General features: G+C 30.8%; 2 protein-coding genes across 2 annotated transcripts; one reads left to right on the top strand and one right to left on the bottom strand.

Moving 5' to 3' along the window:
- Positions 1-6,438: 6,438 nt before the first annotated feature.
- LOC123905498 (UDP-arabinopyranose mutase 3-like) lies at positions 6,439-11,442 on the top strand. Its single transcript, XM_045955123.1, has 4 exons — positions 6,439-6,893; positions 9,842-10,092; positions 10,247-10,415; positions 10,870-11,442. Exons 1-4 carry the CDS (start codon positions 6,579-6,581, stop codon positions 11,209-11,211), a joined length of 1,077 nt encoding a protein of 358 aa, XP_045811079.1. The 5' UTR covers positions 6,439-6,578; the 3' UTR covers positions 11,212-11,442.
- Positions 11,443-12,904: 1,462 nt separating this feature from the next.
- Positions 12,905-13,992, bottom strand: LOC123905499 (cuticle collagen 2-like). Its single transcript, XM_045955124.1, has 2 exons — positions 13,847-13,992; positions 12,905-13,635 (listed from the first exon to the last, which is right to left on the bottom strand). The coding sequence occupies exons 1-2, from the start codon at positions 13,956-13,958 to the stop codon at positions 13,019-13,021; spliced, it is 729 nt and encodes a 242-aa protein (XP_045811080.1). The 5' UTR covers positions 13,959-13,992; the 3' UTR covers positions 12,905-13,018.
- Positions 13,993-19,467: the final 5,475 nt, after the last annotated feature.

The raw sequence follows: 19,467 nt of genomic DNA, 5'->3' as shown, positions 1-19,467 counted from the left end.
GACATTAAAGTACATAGTTATTTTATGTTAGTGGGTAACTTTTTTAATTAAAAAAATAAATAAATTAAAATAATAAGGTTAAAATTGAAATGAAAGAAAAAAAATTACAAGTTATAAGCTCAAACACTACTTAAAATAATATATGACAAAAAACTGAATTTCTTTTATTATCAAACAACTCTAATTTTATGAAACAAACTTATAAGTTAATATAATAAGTTATAAACCAACTTATTTATTTTACCAACTACACATTAACTATATATAAATTTTTTCCACTAACTATAGATATAATTGTTGTTACATGAAAAAGAAACATTATATATATTTGGATATATTTCTAATGTAATTAAAAATTTTAAATATATAATTTTAATGCATAAATTTTGATGTAATGATGCTGGAGAGTGGTGACTCCTCCTAGAGAGCTCCAAAACATTCTTTTTAACAATACTAGAATATCGACTCGTGCGGTGCACTGGTCTAATTAACTGTAAGATATGTAATTATAAATTATGATATGATAATTGCAATAATATAAGGTATATGAATTTTTTTGAGTAACATAAAACGATAGTTCAACAATAATTTTGAATAAATATTCATACAAAGGAAGGTATATTACGGAAGACTTCCTTATAGACCACATTCAAAGTCTTAGTCGTATCTTCGCCGTCATCGTCGATGATCAATATTTTTAATCCTTCTCTAGAAGTAGCTCTTGAAATCGCAACATACAGCTGACCATGTGAAAACACTGGCGACAGAAGATATATCCCAACATGCTTTAAAGATTGTCCCTGACTCTTTTTAATAGTCATCACAAAAGAAATCATTAAAGGAAATTGTCTCCGTGGAAATTTAAAAGGAATTCTTAGGTCAGATAGTGTCAAAGAAAATCTATGTACGAAAACTTGATCACCAATATTACTTCATGAAATAATTTTTCCTTCAAGAGCACGTTTTCCCAATCTTGTAATAATAAGTCTTGTCCATTGCATAATCCTAAATTTTGATTCAAATTCCTTAATAGCATAACAGGAACTCCAACTTTAAGTCTCAACTTGTGATTTGGGAGTCCCGACGTAAAAATCATGTTAAAAAATTTGGGAGTATGAACATCATTCACTGTTTGACCATCTAAATCATCGTCGTTGTCATCTTCAATTTCTCCATCGCCAACACCCAAAACCCATTTAGAAAACAATCTTCTTTGATCCGGAAAGGTTATGATACATTGTTAGCAAAAGAAACAAATGTGAATCAGTGATTTTTTTCGTAATTAATAATATAGTCACGTTGATATATACCTGGAGTCAACTATCATTTGCATAAATATCACCTTGATATATATTTGTAGTAATACGATCAACTATACTCCTCAACATGAACAAACTTTTAAGTAGAAAGACATAAAAAGGTATATTTTTCTTAGTATGTTTAGTTTAAAAAAAAAGGTAACTTTTAAGTCTAATGATTTTTTTTCTTTCCGTAAAAAAGAAAAAAACACTAAGAAAATGATTAACATATTTGGTTAATTAGTAAAAAATATTGAATTAGGATAAAAAAATGTAATTTTTTTCGAAAAATAAAACATTAAGAAAATGTATGATTTGATGATTTGCCTGATTTCTAATTATCAGTTTTTAATTGTTTAAACTGTGCAATGTAATTTGATGGTGTTTTTTTTTTTGTTTACAATGAGCTGAGAATCGAACCCAGGACCTATAACATACTACTCAAACCCCTCACCACTAGACCAAACATAGTGGCTTGATGGTGTTTAATTGTTGTATGAAATCTTTCCTATGAAAATCGACGGTGCTTATCATTTATTGCACATAATTTTAATCACAATTGATATACTTACCATAGTGATTGAAAATATTGCCTTAAGAGATTTCTGAGCTTTGCCCTCTTCATGACAAAATAAATGAGTGAAATGACAAATACCCCTCTGAAATTTCAAAATTCGTCAAATACCTCGAAAAAAAACACATAAAGTTATTTGACGAATTTTGAAATTTCAAGAGTATTTGACATATTATAGAAAAAGAAACACTTTATATTGTTCGCCTTGCTAAACTCCAAATCTGGCCCTACCCTTTCTGTATAGTGACTGCTAAACAAAAGGTAATTTGATAATATTGACCAATTAAACGAGCAATATGAGTAGTAGTATTTTAGATCTCTAAAATGGTTTCAACATCGATCAACTTGTATTTAGTACTGGATGGATTCCTTCCACACAAGTGTTGCATTTTGTTGGGTTGGGACCATTTCATTGCATGGATTTGAATAATTTAATGTAAGGGAACTTTGAAGCCATCGCCAAACTTTAGTGGCGTCAATGTTGATTATTATGAATCCTGCCAAATATTTATCATCTATCGTTTTCTGGTTGCTCAAAATGCACACAGAATAGTCATTGGAGTTTTAACAAATTGTTGTTTTGTCCGAACACAACCAATACACTATGATGTTTTCTATTGGGATTCTTTTATACTTCCCAATATTCTAATTTTACCCTTGCAGAAAAATTCGATTCGCAGAAACCGAATTTTTTCTAGTGCAAATTCAGAGTAAATTTCGGTTTTTAGAAACCGAAATTTTTTGCAAAGGCAAAATTGGAAATTCAGTAGGTATAAAAGAAACACGAGGTCGGAAGAGAAAACATCATACACTATTAGAGGCAGGGCCGCCCAGGCCCAGTGCAGTAAGTACTGCATAGCTGGGTCCAAAATTTGATGATTTCTCTCTAACTCTCCGCCTTTCTTTTATACCCAAAAATCTCATTTTGCCCCTTGCGGTTTGAAAAAATTTTGCCAACAAATTTCGGTTTTTACGAACCGAAGTTTTTAAACATGCAAAAAAAATTCGGTTTATATAAACTGAAATAACATAAATTTACCCCCAAATAGAAGAAAGATTTATGTGAAAATTCGTGTAGAGCTACATGTGGTAAATTTAGCATATCTCTCTAAATATAAGTCGTATGCTAATGAGTTTTAATCTAGTGTAAAGAAGATAAAATTTACTACACGATTGACACCGAAATTGTTAAATTTCACTAAGTATAGTATGAGAAAATCTACCTACATGTTTGAGAAACGTTTCTGCAAAATGTTGTAGAGACACCTGTGGTAAATTTAGCATAGCTCTCTGAATATAAGTCGTATGCTAACGATTTTTAATCTAGTGTAAAGAAGACAACATTTACTACAAGATTGACACCGGAATTGTTAAATTTCATTAAGTATAGTATGCGAAAATCTACCTACAAGTTTGAGAAAAGTTTCTGCAAAATGTTATAGAGATACCTGTGGTAAATTTATCATATCTCTCTGAATATACGTCTTATGCTAATTACTTTTAATCTAGTGTAAAGAAGACAAAATTTGCTACAAGATTGACACCGGAATTGTTAAATTTCATTAAGTATAGTATGAGAAAATCTACTTACAAGTTTAAGAAAAGTTTCTGCTCTGTTTATGTACCAGTACCTATTATTTGGTCAAACTGAACCAATTGGATAGTTAACCCTCAAAACAAAAATTATATTTCTATTATTGACACCCTAAGCTTTCCAACGATTGATCGTTTACTCAAATCGGACATTGTTTAGTATTTCAAATAAATTGTGGAAGTTGAGGGTCTCATGCAGAATTTATGCAGGAAATCTAGAAAAAAATTTGGAACACAATATTTCGGTTTATATATTAACCGAAATTTTTTAGCATGACAAAAAATTTTGGTTCGTATAAACCGTAGTACCCCAAGGGCAAAAACGGAAATTCAGGGGGTAGAAAAGAAATGTGGGGGGTAGAAAAGAAATTTAGGGGGTACCAAACAAATAAAATAAACTTAAAATATTAAATTAACGATGTCCTTTTATGTCATTTTACATTTATCAGTCAGTTGAACCGCTAGTTTTACCAAACACTTCAATCAGCTTATCAGCTAGCTATCAGCCTCAACCATAAGCTAGCTAGCTTATCAGCCATAAATTATTTTTGCCAAACAGAGCCATAATGATAAGTCATTAAAAACCCACACACACACAAAATGGGGAGACCAAAGTTCGAATCCCGATTATAGACATGATTTGAATCAATAAATTTTGTCTTTGTTTTTATTTTTTATTTTTATTGGTTAATTAATAATGTGATTAATTAGAACTGCAAGCTTTTTTTTTTACATAATTAGAACCGCAAGTAACAATCGTTAGTTGGTTCAGTGTTAATTGTCGTTGAACTTGGTAGGGAGGAGCACAGTTTGATCCCCCGCAACTGCGATCAAATGGGGCTAGAACCACTTGATGTCAGAACTGATCCCCGAACCAGATTAAATTGGTGGTGGGAAAAAAAACTGAAGCTATTCATGGTTTTTTAACCGTTTTCTGCAAGGGGAAATTCATGACTATGCAGTTTCCCTCCAATATGGGCCCGTTTATCCTGGACTCATAAAAAGATTGGTCCATCTTGGACCCATTAGTTTGAACCACTGATCAATTAAAGTATACGGATTTTACGGTAGACCATTCACATATAAGTACTCCCTCCTGCTTATCTTCTCTCTTTGAGCTTCTTCACGCCAACAACAATGGTGGATCCTTATTCACTCATCATACAAAAAATAATCCTTTTCATCTTCTTCTTTTACCGAATCTGAATAATTTCTACTGTGTTAATTAAAACTACTACGCAAAGACTCTACCCACTGCATCTGTGGATAACCATTACTAAGATTGGAAAGTGGAAACCCATTGTTTCAACAAAAAGCTAGTATAATTTCTTAATAAGTGTAACCGGTTGGCGCTTATAAAAAAAAAAAAAAAAAGTGTAACCGGTTGGCAATTGCTTAGTGGTGGATTCGTTGTAGGAATCAATGGAACTTATATGTATTTAGAATTTAAAAAAAAAAAGAATTTTAGATTAATCCAATGAATAAAAAACTTGGTCCATTATATGTGTATTTAGATTAATCAAAGGAATCTTTTAATGGGTGGATCCGGATTTCGTGCAGTCAGGTTGTTGGTGCAGTCGTGCATTCACGCTATTTATATATAGCCATCCGATCAAGATCGAACGGTCATGATTTAAAATTTGTATAAATTGATTGTATTTGTTTAAACCGTCCGATGTCATGATTTAAAATTTGTATAAATTGACTGTATTTATTTAAACCGTCCAATACGATCGGACGACAATAAAATGACTGCACTGAAAATTCAACTGCACATAATTCATTTTCACTTTGTTGGTATTGATGTTGCAGAGAGAGAAAAGAGGTGAGAGAAGAAAGAGTAAAGTAAGAGAAATTATTATATGGTATATAGGGTACATTATAAGAGCTTTAATTTTTCTTAATTTAATGGTTGTCACAAATTTGACCAAGATGCACCGATACATCTTTTGGTCCATGCTAAACACGGACCCTTCCAATATTCCTAACGTAAGGAACGGGATCCAAGAGAATCTGGTAACAGCGCACAAATATACGCGCAAAGATTTGTGAACAAAGCCATTTTTGGTTTCTACAAAGCAACATTGACATCGTGAAAGACGCAAGCATAGTGCGGATGTACCAAAGAATTCAGGGCCAGTCACTCACTTTTGGAGCTTTTGATTATTAAAAAAAAAAGGAAAATGCTAAACAGTGTCCCGGAGGCAGTGTTTAAAGAAACAAATATAGTAATATTATATTGAAATTTGTGCAGTCAATGCCTCGAAAGTGTAAAAAGTGTTATTTTCAATTTTAAAATTTCCTTTTTTGTTTTCCTTAACCAGTGCCCCGGAGACACCGATTAGCATGACCCAAAAAATAAATAGTAATTTGATGAGTTAGTGTACTATATTTACAATAATTCAAGACCAATTTAGACTCCGTTTAGATTTGACTTATGTTTGAATTTATAAAAATAACTTAAGCAAATAAATAATTTTTTATGTTAATTCATAAGTTTTCATTATCAAAATTTGTATTTTATAACCTATTTTCTCATAAACTATTTTGAAAAAGTTATAATAATACATTTTTTCTGACACAAGTTATAATAATTACAGTAATACATAAAAGTTTATTTATTTACATAAATTATTTCACATGAGTTCAAAAATAAGTCAATCCAAACATGTTCTTATTTTGTTGACTACATAATCAAAGACCAACTAATATATACATTGAGTTTAAATGGTTAATGAAACTTTTTAGCACGAATAGTTCATGAGAACTTCAGTTCGATTCCTAATGAGAATAATTTTAGGCTAAATTTTACTTACCTTGCAGTCAAATTCTAAATTATCGGTCCCCTTAATCTGAGAACTAGAAGATTAAGAAATAAAATAAAAATCAAAGACCAACTAAAATGACAAGTTGGGATCCTCTCTAACTCAAAAGACCTACCAAAAATAATACTCCAACTTAAAAGATTAATTATACTCTCACACGCATCAACATAATTGGCACGTACGAATCAAAATCCCAAGAAGTTTCAAATACAAAAACCCCTCAAACCCCAAAAACAACAACACATTTCATTCCATCCTTTATCCCGGTCCTTGTCTTTCTCTCCAACCATGCCATCATCAATAACACCAATTCTGAAAGATGAATTAGACATAGTGATTCCAACAATAAGAAACCTCGATTTCTTGGAACAGTGGAGACCATTCTTCCAACAATATCATCTAATCATTGTTCAAGATGGTGACCCTTCTAAGGTCATCAAGGTTCCTGAAGGATTTAATTATGAACTTTATAATAGAAATGATATTAACCGCATTTTGGGTCCTAAGGCTTCTTGCATTTCATTCAAGGATTCTGCTTGTCGTTGCTTTGGTTTTGCTGTTTCCAAAAAGAAGTATATCTTTACTATTGATGATGATTGCTTTGTATGTCTTCTTTATCTCTATTTTATTTTCTCTTTAATTTAATTTATTTTTCTTATTTTTCATTTGTTAAATGCTATGAAGCATAGACACACCTATGAGGACACAACACCGACACTTAAAAAGATTACACGGAGTTATGTTATTTTTTCAAATTATTATCGGTCGTGTCTGATCCGCGTCAATGTGCTTGTCATTTGTCAGTTTTACTTTGTTTGACCTTCGATTTGACTTGTTGTTATTGTGAATTTGACAAAATTCCGGTGATAAAATGGTTTTGTTTTAGTGTTAATAATAGTTTTGGTCTAAATTGTTATGACTTGTTATGATTCTGTCACGACCTTACTTGAAAAGTATTGTGTCCTTGATTTCTAAGAGATAAGACGTTACTGTGAATTTGACATAATTATGGTGATAAAATAGTTTTGTTTTAGTTTAATGGTAGTTTTGATCTAAATTCTTACGGTTTGTTATGATTCTGTCACGACCTTATTTGAAAAGTATTGTGTCCTTGATTTCTAAGAGATAAGATGTTACTGTGAATTTGACAGAATTACGGTGATAAAATGGTTTTGTTTAAGTTTTAATGGTAATTTTGGTCTAAATTGTAATGACATGTTATGATTCTATATCATGATTCTGTCCAGTTCTTTTTTTTTTGTTACTGTTTTTTTTTTGGGTTACATTATTCTATCAAGTTCAACGTCAATTTAAACATGCACCTAAATTTTTTATTTTTGTAATGTGTTGGATAACAAAATTTTAAAATCATCTTTGAAAATGCACATACCGTTTGGCCTAACTTTTTTTCCTCTTCTTTTGAGCTTATGCAAACAGCTTATGCAATATAAATTAGGTTTTATGTTATTTTATAAGTTCATACCAGTCAAAATTGTATTTTTATCATAAACTACCTTGAAAAACTTATAATAATACATAAAAATTGCATAAGCTGTTTGCATAAACTCAAAAGAAGAAAAAAAAAAAAGTTAGGCCAAACGGTACCTAAATTACTTCTACTTTAGTTTCTTTGGGACAATTTTAAAAACTGCCTCTGAAATTCTTTTACTAGAGATTACCAAAATGAAAGAATTTCCGAAAAGAACTAATGTGATCTAGGATGTTTAGTTTTAAGAATTGATATTTTTGAATTTTTTTAAACTAAGGATCAAATCAACTCAAAAGAATTAATATTTTTTTTGTTTACAATAGAGTGGTTCAAAAGAATTAATATCATCCAACATATTTTGTTTTAAGAGTTACAGTATTTTTTTATTTTGTTTTTTTGAACAAGAATTTTTAATTTTTTTAATTTTGTTAATTTCAAGGATCAAATAATCAATTTTTGAGACTACATTGATAATTTACTCCCTCAGTGACAATATATAAGCAAAAATTAACTCTTTATGTTCATTGTATATTTAATGTATTTGTCTTATAATATAGACCAGATACATTAAATATATAATGAACCTAAAAATGTGACTTTTGCTTATATATTGTCACGAAGGGTGTACGTTGTTTGACTTGAGATCTTAGCTGGAATTAGACATGATCTATGTTGTTTCCTTTGTCATTTGGGATTTTAAAATCATAATTGAAATTATTTGTCTTTCTTATTGTTTTATTTCTTGGTTCTACTGTTTAGATATTCAGATCTATGCTTACAGTGAACTTTTCTGTAGTCCTTTGCATTGGAATATATGCTAGTGGTCCACCGTGGACACGTGATTTACCGAATATGAATTTTACGAAATTTACTGTTGGATTGAAAGTTTATATCGTATAGATCATCCATAATTTTTTTAAAAGTTTTTGAAAATCATTTGATATGTTATTGAGACCCATCAAGATTTACGTTATTTAATAAACCGTTAATCTTGATGTGTCTTAATAACATATCAAATGATTTTCAATATTTCTAAATTTTTCTATGGATGATCTATATGATATAAATTTTCAATCCAACGGTGGATTTTGTAAAATTCGTATTCGTTATAATGTTATTCGTGACTGATCCACCATGGATCACTTGATGAAGTGATCTATATTAGAATTTACCTAGAAATCTATTATGGTAGTTGAAATCTGTAGGACATGCTCTGCATAATGTACAAGGAAAGGGAAACATGTTGGTGGTTCAAATTCAATCATTAGAGACTCATTATCTTTTAAAATCCGATAGTATATGTTCTTTTATCATGGTAGTTGTCACTCTTTTATTAACATAGTATCAAGCATGTACACCTCTATTATTAAGTGTGTTAAGGTATTCGACATTCGTATGACACTTTTTCGATATGTGTCGGACAGCTCAGACATGCGTCCAAAAAAAAATCATTTTTTCTTTTACTTCGACACTTTTTGGATCGATGCCCAACACGTGTAAGACACTCGTTTAACATTTGTCGGACAAGTGTCCCAATTTTTTCTTGTTTCCTTTGCTTCTACTCTCTTTAGACACATATAAGACATATCCACAAGGATTAAAGATATGTCGAAACAACAATACTGATCAATGTGAGATTAAAGACTTTACATTTTGATTACAATATTTTTAGTTTTAAAACTTTTTTTAAGAAAATAACTTGCTCAACTTTGATGCACACATATATATTTTGATTCTCAATTTATATATTTTATAAATATGTAGCGGTGTTGATGTCCTATGTTTTTCATATTAGCAATGTCGACGTGTCTGTGTTCGTGTGGAGTCTCTATTTCATAGTTAACATATTGAAAATGTGTCCGATTTCCAACACTTGTCAGTATCGTACACCAACACATTTCATTACCTTTAATAACTTTTATTTTTTAAAATTATTATCAGTGTTAGTCTCGTGTCTGATGTATGTGTCTTGTCAATGTTTTATAGCTATGATAACATCATATGAGCAGTGTTTGTTATTGCTAGATCCTTCCTTGGTCTGAGGTATCTTTGATTTTTTCAGGTTGCAAAAGACCCAAGCGGCAAAGAAATTGATGCCCTGCAACAGCACATTAAGAACTTGCTGACTCCATCAACTCCATTTTTCTTCAACACTCTCTATGATCCATATAGAGAAGGTGCTGATTTTGTTCGCGGATATCCTTTCAGTCTTCGTGAGGGTGTTCCGACAGCTGTTTCTCATGGGCTCTGGCTCAACATTCCTGATTATGATGCTCCAACTCAGCTTGTCAAGCCTCTTGAAAGAAACAATAGGTATTGATTTTGGTCTTGCAGCCTATGTAGCACTTCTCTGATGTTAGACATAAGACACTTTCATTTGTTCAAATTTTTACCGATATCTACATGTTAACATTGTCTAAGGTTGTGTCTGGTATCTTGTTTTATAAGTTTGCATTTTTCTTCTAAGGTATGTGGATGCTGTTCTGACAATACCAAAGGGAACCCTCTTTCCCATGTGTGGTATGAATTTGGCATTCAACCGCGAATTGATTGGTCCTGCATTGTACTTTGGACTCATGGGTGATGGCCAACCTATTGGTCGCTACGATGATATGTGGGCTGGCTGGTGCATGAAGGTATTCCAAATTTCAATTTTAATGAATTTAAACTTCTCCTTCATGTATGTGTGTTATTTGAAGAGTGCGAGCAATACATTATCTTTTCAATACGGTCTCTATTATCGACTGAAATTGTATGGATCTGACATAAATATGTCGGATTAACACAAGGTTTGGCTAATAATAGAAAAAGTGTTCGAGGAAATTGGCTTAACGAAAGTCACTAAAGTGTAAAGGGAGAAAATCAAGGATTATTTTTCCAACAAATTCATGATTTGTTATGATATATACTTGCAATATATATCTTTGATTTGTTGATCAATGGTCCATAATACCACCTATACTCTCTAAAGCGATTTGCTCACTTTAGAGGAGTCGGATCTGTGTCAGAGAATATGTTGCTAGTGATTCTCACGTTACATATTGTGTTTTGGCTTTGTACTCACTAGACCCTCTCATATTGATGATGTAGGTGATAAGTGACCATTTGGGATTAGGAGTGAAGACAGGTTTACCATATATCTGGCACAGCAAAGCAAGCAACCCATTTGTGAACCTTAAAAAAGAGTACAAAGGAATTTACTGGCAGGAAGAGCTTATCCCATTTTTCCAATCTGTTTCTCTTTCAAAAGAAAGCACAACTGTTCAGAAATGCTACATCGAACTCTCGAAAAAAGTTAAGGCTAAACTTGGATTGGTCGATGACTACTTCAACAAGCTTGCTGATGCTATGGTTACTTGGATTGAAGTTTGGGATGAGCTTAATCCATCTGAAGAAAAATCTGTTACTTTGCCTAATGGTCTAGCAAAGTAGATTCTTTATCTGTTATTATGCAGGACAGACGATATGGCTATACTTATCAATTTACTTTATTTTTTTTTTTTGTGGTTTTTTCTTAGAACAATAATAAAGTTTTAATGGATGTTAATTGTATTGTTTTATATAATTTCTTCAGGATGGATTGTAGCTCTTATTATTAACTATGTTAACTTTCAAATTTTATAGTGAGATTATTGTACTTGGCAATGTTTTGCCATAATGAAATTTTCACCTTGATTGTTAATTTCTTGACTCAATTTTTTACATTTTTCATAAAAAACTTGGATTCAATCAAAGGACCTTGCTAGTCTTATTCTGAATTACCATTGTCAGAATTGTGCGGATTGAATTAAAAGGAAGAGATTTAAATGATTCTTTATTTTATTTTTTATTTTTTTTGGACCGGGCCAATACCCATTTGGACCCAACTTATAGGTTAAACTAAAAGAATTTCTTTTGCCACCGTATTCATTTTCTCGCGCGCTTTACGAATTTACCAAAACACCCCTGTAAGCTACTTAAGTAGCGAATACGCCCCAAAGACACTATTCAAAATTTATCAAACATTTCTTATTTTTATAACGTCCACTACTTAAGTAGCAGAAGAGTGGAAAAAGTGAAAATGAAAACGCGTATGACGTGCGAGAATAATCTCAATTTCCACCGGAGAGGGCCCACTGTTTTCTTCCACCACATTTAAGAATAATCTCTCTGTCCCAAAATATAAGCAAAAAGTGGTCAACAAAAGTGAATGTATTTGGTCCAAATCTTTAACCAAATATATCAAGTTTCTTTGACTCATTTTTGTTTATATTTTGAGACGGGGAGAGTATATATTTAACCGTAAATAAAATTCAATTATAAAAAGCCAGTAAATAAATTCACCTAAATAAAATGTCTTTTCTATATTATTCCTTTTTATTATATTTTTTAACAAGATATTATTGTTGTTATTATTATTATTATTATTTTATTGAAATCGATTTAAAACAAAATATTATTCTTTCTAACATTAGATGAAACGTGATTTTGTCCCCGTTTGGATTAGCTTATTTTTGAGGTTATGTAAACAGGTTATGTAATTTTTATGTATTATTATAAGTTTGTCAAGGTACTTTATGATAAAATAGCTTATAAAAATATAATTTTCACTAGTGTGAACTTATAAAATAGCATAAAACTTAATTTATATTGCATAAGATGTTTGCATAAGCTCAATAATAAGCTAATCCAAACGAGACTTTTGTTTAAGTTAAATATATTATTCGTCCCTATAAATTTATCAAATTTTGGTTTTGGTGTTTATAAAAAAAAAAACACATCTTGTGTAAAAAAAAAATATTTTGTTTTTAGTTCCTAATGAGCAATTTATCTTATTTTAAAGTCAATATTATAACTCTTTTATGTTGAAGATATATCTATATTATGTTAATAAGGCTTAACTACACATTTGGTCCTTTACGTTTATTTTAGGTTTCAATTTGGTCCCTTACGTTTAAAAAGTATCAATTTGGTCCCTTACATTTATTTTAGGTTTCAAGTTATAGTCATTTCCGTTAGTTTTGCTACTAACACCGTTTGAACAGTACACGATCAGTGTGTCCAAGTGCCACGTGTCAGTCCACCTATACAAATTGGCTGTCACATGTGACAAAATTGATGCAAATTGATGTAAACATAATATCAATAGATTCAATTATTATTCTTGTGATAATTAAGAACTCTTGCATCATGATTTCATTGGGGGGTGCATACCACCACTTGTGTACAATTAAGTATTATTATACATAATAACACAATTTTAAGTATGACCTCCATAATAATCTTTTTGAATAGGTCCACCTGGCGTATACGGTCCTCGATGACCACCTCTAGGCATCTCAGGTGTAAAGCTTCCCCCACTAAGTTTGCTAGGTGCTCCGTGATTACTGCCAGGCCCACTAGGTTCGCCAGGTTCACTAATTTCACCGGATCCTTCATGTCCTCCAGGTTCGCTAGGTTTTTCAGGTCCTTCAGGTTTGCCAGGTTCTTCAGGTCCTCCAGGCCCTTCAGGTTCACCAGGTCCAACGGGTTTTTCAGGTTCGCTAGGACCTTCAGGTTCTCCGGTATATCCTCCAGGTCCACCAGGTTTTCTAGGTTCGCTAGGACTAGTAGGTTCTCCAGGATATGCTCCAGGACCACCGGGTTTTCCAGGTTCTTCAGGTTTACCAGGATATTCGCCAGGTCCACTAGGTTTTCCAGGATCCCCGTAACCACCACCGGGGGCAGGCATTGCAGGTGTCATACCACCACCAGCCCCGGGCATCCAAGGTAGCCAAGGAATTATGAAACAGTCGGAATGACCATTATCGTCTCTTGTGCACATATATTTTCTATGTTTGGCATCACTTGCATAATTTTTCTCATCAAAGATCTCAACTGCAAACACAAAAATCATGAATATATTAAATAATGGAATAATGAAAAATGCTAATATTTTGATAAATTTGGTTAATTTTAATAAGTTTCATATGATGTAAAAAAAATGAAGACACGGAGTAAGTCCATCATCAATGAACATAACCCCTTCGCAACCATTTTCAGAAAAATGTATTTACATATACGATTTGAAAGAAAGAGACAATCTTACATGTTTTAGAGATTGAGGAAATCTTAGCCAAGTCTCTAGCTGCCGCCACATGGGAGATCAGAACAACCATAGCAAAGAAGCTTAGGATGAGTAGTTTTTCCTTTGAAACCATCTTTTAGAAATAAATGAAAACCAAAAATAGATGTTTTTCTAACCAAAGGTATGAAAATCTAAAGGAAATGGTACTCTATATATAGGTCTTGGAGAGGGAATTGAGAAATGGGTGAATAATAATTTTACTTATGAATAAATTCAAAATTATCTAAGAATTGAAAATATATACCCCTCCGGTCATATTTATAAGAAAGAAAAACACTTCAAAATTTTGTCACTATTATAAGCAAAAATTAATTACTTTTAACTAATTAATTGTTATTCATAATATATTCTTATTTAATTATACATTTTTCTTTAAGCATTTATTACATTTTACTTTCCAAAAGGTGTATGTGATTTTCAAGAAAAAGAATGCTTATTTATAAAGGGCAATATAGTAAACTTATTCATGTTTTATATTAAATCAAGAAAATTAACTACACTTAACTAAATTTCTTAAACACCATGCAAGTAGTTTTTTTCCCTATAAATGTGATAGGATGAAGTATTTTTCAACAAGTAATGAATCATATTTAATAAATATTAACATGAAAATATAAACTATCTTTATCTCTAGAGGGTAAACTAGTAAATTAATAATTATTGTTAACATATATTTAATAATACTAACAATTTTTTTTAATACTTGTGGTTTAGTAAATAAAGTTAGGGTCTTGTTAACATGTGCCCTAAGGGCACATGTTAAGATATACCAAAATAGAAATTCAACATTTAATGATACAAGAAATTTAATGCTTCAAAAGTCAAAATGCACAAATTAACATTTAATAATTTCTATTTTTGCTTCCTTAACATGTGCCTTAAGGACACAAATTAACATTCTCCATAAAGTTATACTCCCGCCGTCCATTTTTATAAGAACCTTTTCAAAAATTACGGGTATTAAGAAGAGTTGTTAGAGTAATAATGTTGTCATAAAAGTGTGTTATTATTACTAAATTGCCCTTGTGTATTACATTCATTGTTGATTTTTCATATTCCAAGATAAATTGATACTCCCTCCGTCCCAAAAAGAATGATCCATTTTGAATATATGCACTATTCATATATATTGTTTTGACCATATTTTTCTACTAATAAATAAAAATAAATATTAACATATAAGATGTTGTTAGATTCGTCTCGATGAGTATTTTCAAAATATCAATTTTTTATAATTTTTACTATTATACAATTAAAGATATTAGTCGCCAAAGTTATGCATTGGCATGCGTGTTTCGGTCAACTGGGTCATTCTTTTTGGGACGGAGGGAGTAATATTAATAAGGGGTATGTTTAGAAAAAGTGTAATAAATGCATCTAAAAATTTGTAAAGAGTCTTATATTTAGAGACACTTTTTTTTTTTGTTTGTAAAAGAGTCTTGTAATACCTATAATATTACATTTTAAGGTGAAACTGAACAATGCATATAAACACATAAACGATTAATCTTTCTCGGTCTCAATAACATATCAAACGATTTTAGATTTTTGTAAAATTTAACATGGATGATCTATATGATATAAGCTTTCAATCCAACGGTGGATTTTGTAAAATTTGTATTCGTTAAAGCGTTATTGAGCGGTGTAACATTACTCAAATGTTACACCGGTGTTATTTGATTCATCCCCTTTGAAAATAGCTATGAACCTTAAATAATATTTATTGTATATTCTTTAAAACATGAGTCAGCATGAAAAATGTGTTTGATTTTAAATCTTTATTCAATTTCATAGTTGACCCTAAAAGAGAAGGACAAAAAGAATCAATGTCGACTTAAATTTTCTTATGAAAAAGAGGAAATGATGTACTCCCTCCGTCAATTGGTCAACGAAAGTTGATGTATTTAGTCCAAATTTTTAATCAAATACATCAACTTTTGTTGACTTATTTTCCCTTATATTTCGGGACGGAGGAAGTACTTTTCCATCCCATAATATAGGCAAAAAAAAATATTTTCACACTTATTAAAAAAAGTAAAATATGATAATTTCAAGGATGACTTTTTGTGTTTTTATTGAAATAAGTTTACGGGAAGATGTAAAAAGAGTTTTTATTGGTTATTGATTATGGGAAGAAAAAAAAGAGAGTAAATTAAGTAAAAGTCTATCTTGAAAATGATAAAAGTTGGTTTTTTTTTTCTTATAATTTGGGACATGAAAAAATAATTTTTTTTGCTTATAATATGGGATGGAGGGAGTAATATTTAACTATTGCCAAGTTTTATTAAATGTATATTTTTTTTATTTTTTTATTTACAATGGAGCCAATGAGGATTGAACCTATGACCTCTTGCATACTATTCAAATCCTTCATCACTAGATTAAACCTAGTGACTTAAATATATATCACTTAAGAATTTTATGAGAACTCGGACTCTAAGAACATATGTTAAGGAGATAAATATAGATTTTTTTTTTTTTGAGAATTGTGTATTCAACTTTTAAAATATGGAGAATGTTAACATGTGTCCTTAAGGCACGTGTTAAGGAAGAAAAATAGAAATTATTAAATGATAATTTGTGCAATTTAACTTTTGAAACATTTAATTTCTTATATCATTAAATGTTGAGTTTTTATATTGAGATATCTTAACAAGACGACCCCTCTAAAATATTAAATATCTTCCATCATTAAATGCAAAATTTCCACATTCAACATGACCATTTTTTTATGAGCTGTGTTATTTAAACACAAATTTGGTCAACACGTATTTAACAACATATAAATACAAGAGGAAATGAGTGTGAACACAGATCTATAAAGAACATTATATTATTTAAAAAAATAAAAAGGTGTATATTTGTTTGGTTTGTGTCTAGAATTTGTGTTGATATATCATTTCTCTTTTTTTATACATGTAACACACTTTTCGAAATTACGATAACTAGTGTTTTCATCTAGGAAGCACTGACACTCCTCAGATTAGGCGTGTCCGTGTCGAACACGTGTCGGTGTCCGTGTCCGACACCAACACTTATGATTACACTAAATTATGTCATTTTTCCAAAAATTTTATCGGTGTCAACGTGTCAGTGTCTGTGTCATGTCCGGTGTCCGTGCCGTGCTTCATTGGTTTTCATAGTCAAATTAAGACCATGATCAACATTTACTATTGTCAATTTAAGACCATAGTCAACATCTATGATGATAAAAATCAAGCTTTGAAAAATGAAATTATTATCATTTAATTACTATTGTTAATTTTACTTTAATTACTATATTTTTAATTTTTAACTATTACTTTTTTAATATATAAGGCAAGAGCGTTTAGGCCTCAAGGATTGGTTAGACATCCCAACTATGTTTAAATTTGAATTAGTGTAGAATTGGTTTATTAAGATTGATTCAAGGATTGAATAAAACTTAATTTAAAATTTAAAGTTGAATTATTTAAAATTTGATTTCGTTCAAATTTAAAATTAGGAATAAATTTAATTATTTGATTAGGTTTTAAATCTTCTCGGAACGATTTTAAAATGAACATTAGTATTTTTTTTTGGTTTACAATGAGCTGAGGATTGAACTCAGGACATATAACGTACTACCCAAATCCCTCATCACTAGACCAAACCTAATGACTTTCATTTTGAAAGAAATAAATCTGAGTTTGATAATTAATTTTAAAATTAAAATATACAAAATACAATAAATATTTATTTTTTACCAAGCGAAATGCAAGTTATAATAAGAATAATAAGAGAAACTTTCAAGTTGCATTTAACAAAAATAATTTTTTTCTTCCCCATTTTATTTTATCAAACGCCTTCTAACGTAAACAACAATTATTGTTTGTTCCTTAAAACATGAGTGTCATCATGAAAAAATATGTTTGACTTTAAATATTTCTTCAATTTCATATCTAACCCTGGCTAAAAGAGAACGACAAAAAGAATCAATGTCAACTTAAATTTTCTTCTGAAAAAGAGGAAATGATAAAATATTTGACTTTTGTCAAGTTTTATTAAATGTGTCAATTATCATCGTTGATTTTTTTATAGATGTAACAAATAGTTGTACAGGTGGCAATTAGTAATTTTCATCGTATGCTTTTCTCGAATTTAGACCATAGTCAACATCTATGATGATAAATATTAGCTTGAATTTTTTGGATGAAATTATATCATTTACTATTGTTAATTTTACTTTAATTACTATACTTTTAATTTAAAACTATATTAGAATTAGTGTAGATTGTAGAATTGGTTTATTAAGATTGATTCATGGATTAAATTAGACTTAAGGGTCCATTTGGCCTATCTTTTTTTGAGTTTATGCGAATAGCTTATGCAATATAAATTAAGTTTTATATTATTTTATAAGGTCACACTAATGAAAATTGTAATTTTATAAGCTATTTTATCATAAACTATTTTGACAAACTTATAATAATATATAAAAATTGCATAAGTTGTTTGCATAAGCTCTAAATAAGAGTGAAAAAAGTCAGGCCAAACGATACCTTAATTTGATTACATCGGACTAAAGCCCAATACAATTAAGACCCAATGATAGTAAGAAGACGGAAAGCTCTAAGAAAATTACTTTTGCCACCCTACGAGTTTCCAGACGCGCCTTACGAAATTACCAAAATACCCTCGTCCGCTATTTAAGTAACGGATTTTACATAGGAGAATATTTTTTCTCTCAAAAATCTCATTTTTATAACATCCGCTACTTAAGTAGCGGAGGTTATAAAAGCTCAGTGAGTACCTCAGAGGGTGTTTTATGATCGTTTCGTTTTCTGCTTACTGATTTTCCGATCGTTTTATTTGATCTTTGTGTTTAACTTAATTAATTTCATTCATGTTTTATAATTTGATAATTAGTGAATAATCGGTGAATGTTTTTATAATTTGATAATTGGTGAATAATCGGTGTGAACGTGTTTATGTTGCTTTGGGGAGTGGTTATGGTCCATAAGCTTTTTCCTTATGCACCATGCATAAATAATGAAAATTGCTTAACGCACCCCCCAAATTGCTTAGCGCCCCCTCATATACTTAGCGCACCCCAACATTTTCTCGTGCGCCCCCAATTTTTTCTCTCGCACCCTCCAAATTTTCTCGCGTGCCCCCCAAAACCATTTTTGTTGTGGAATGGTTTCACATTAGATGTACTTATAATGCCAAAACCATTTTTACTGTCGAATGGTTTTAGAGGGTTGTAATCCAAAACCATTCTGCTTGTGGAATGGTTTTGTGTGTTATTTATGTTGGGGGTGGGGGACGCGCTTAGCAATTTGGGGGGGCGCGCTAAGTAAACTGGGGGGCGCTAAGCAATCTCAGGGGTGCGCTAAGCAAACCGGGGGGCTCATTAAGCAAACTGGGGGAGCACTAAGCAATTTGAGGTATTTATGCATGGTGTGCATAAGCAAGGCTTATGCACCATAACTTATGCGGTTGCTTTGCTTAGATCCTTTTATGAGTTATGATGATGATCCTGTTGTTGTTTGAAACGAGTATTTTGCTTATGAATTTAATTGTGAAGTAGCGGATTATAAAATTGTTGAGTACCCTCCTAC

This window comes from Trifolium pratense, linkage group LG2 (genome assembly GCF_020283565.1).
Source record: "Trifolium pratense cultivar HEN17-A07 linkage group LG2, ARS_RC_1.1, whole genome shotgun sequence".
Classification (NCBI taxonomy): Eukaryota; Viridiplantae; Streptophyta; class Magnoliopsida; order Fabales; family Fabaceae; genus Trifolium; species Trifolium pratense.
The sequence above is the reverse complement of the archived record's forward strand: the minus strand, read 5'-3'. Positions and strand labels throughout refer to the sequence as shown.

What these genes read in the sequence shown, in the direction of transcription:
- LOC123905499 (XM_045955124.1), bottom strand. Translation starts at nt 13,958, where the DNA reads ATGGTTTCAAAGGAAAAACTACTCATCCTAAGCTTCTTTGCTATGGTT. An exon ending in TTCCTCAATCTCTAAAACAT is followed by an intron (nt 13,636 to 13,846) that starts GTAAGATTGTCT and finishes TTGTGTTTGCAG; the next exon opens with TTGAGATCTTTGATGAGAAA.
- LOC123905498 (XM_045955123.1), top strand. Translation starts at nt 6,579, where the DNA reads ATGCCATCATCAATAACACCAATTCTGAAAGATGAATTAGACATAGTG. An exon ending in CCTCTTGAAAGAAACAATAG is followed by an intron (nt 10,093 to 10,246) that starts GTATTGATTTTG and finishes TTTTCTTCTAAG; the next exon opens with GTATGTGGATGCTGTTCTGA. An exon ending in GGGCTGGCTGGTGCATGAAG is followed by an intron (nt 10,416 to 10,869) that starts GTATTCCAAATT and finishes TTGATGATGTAG; the next exon opens with GTGATAAGTGACCATTTGGG.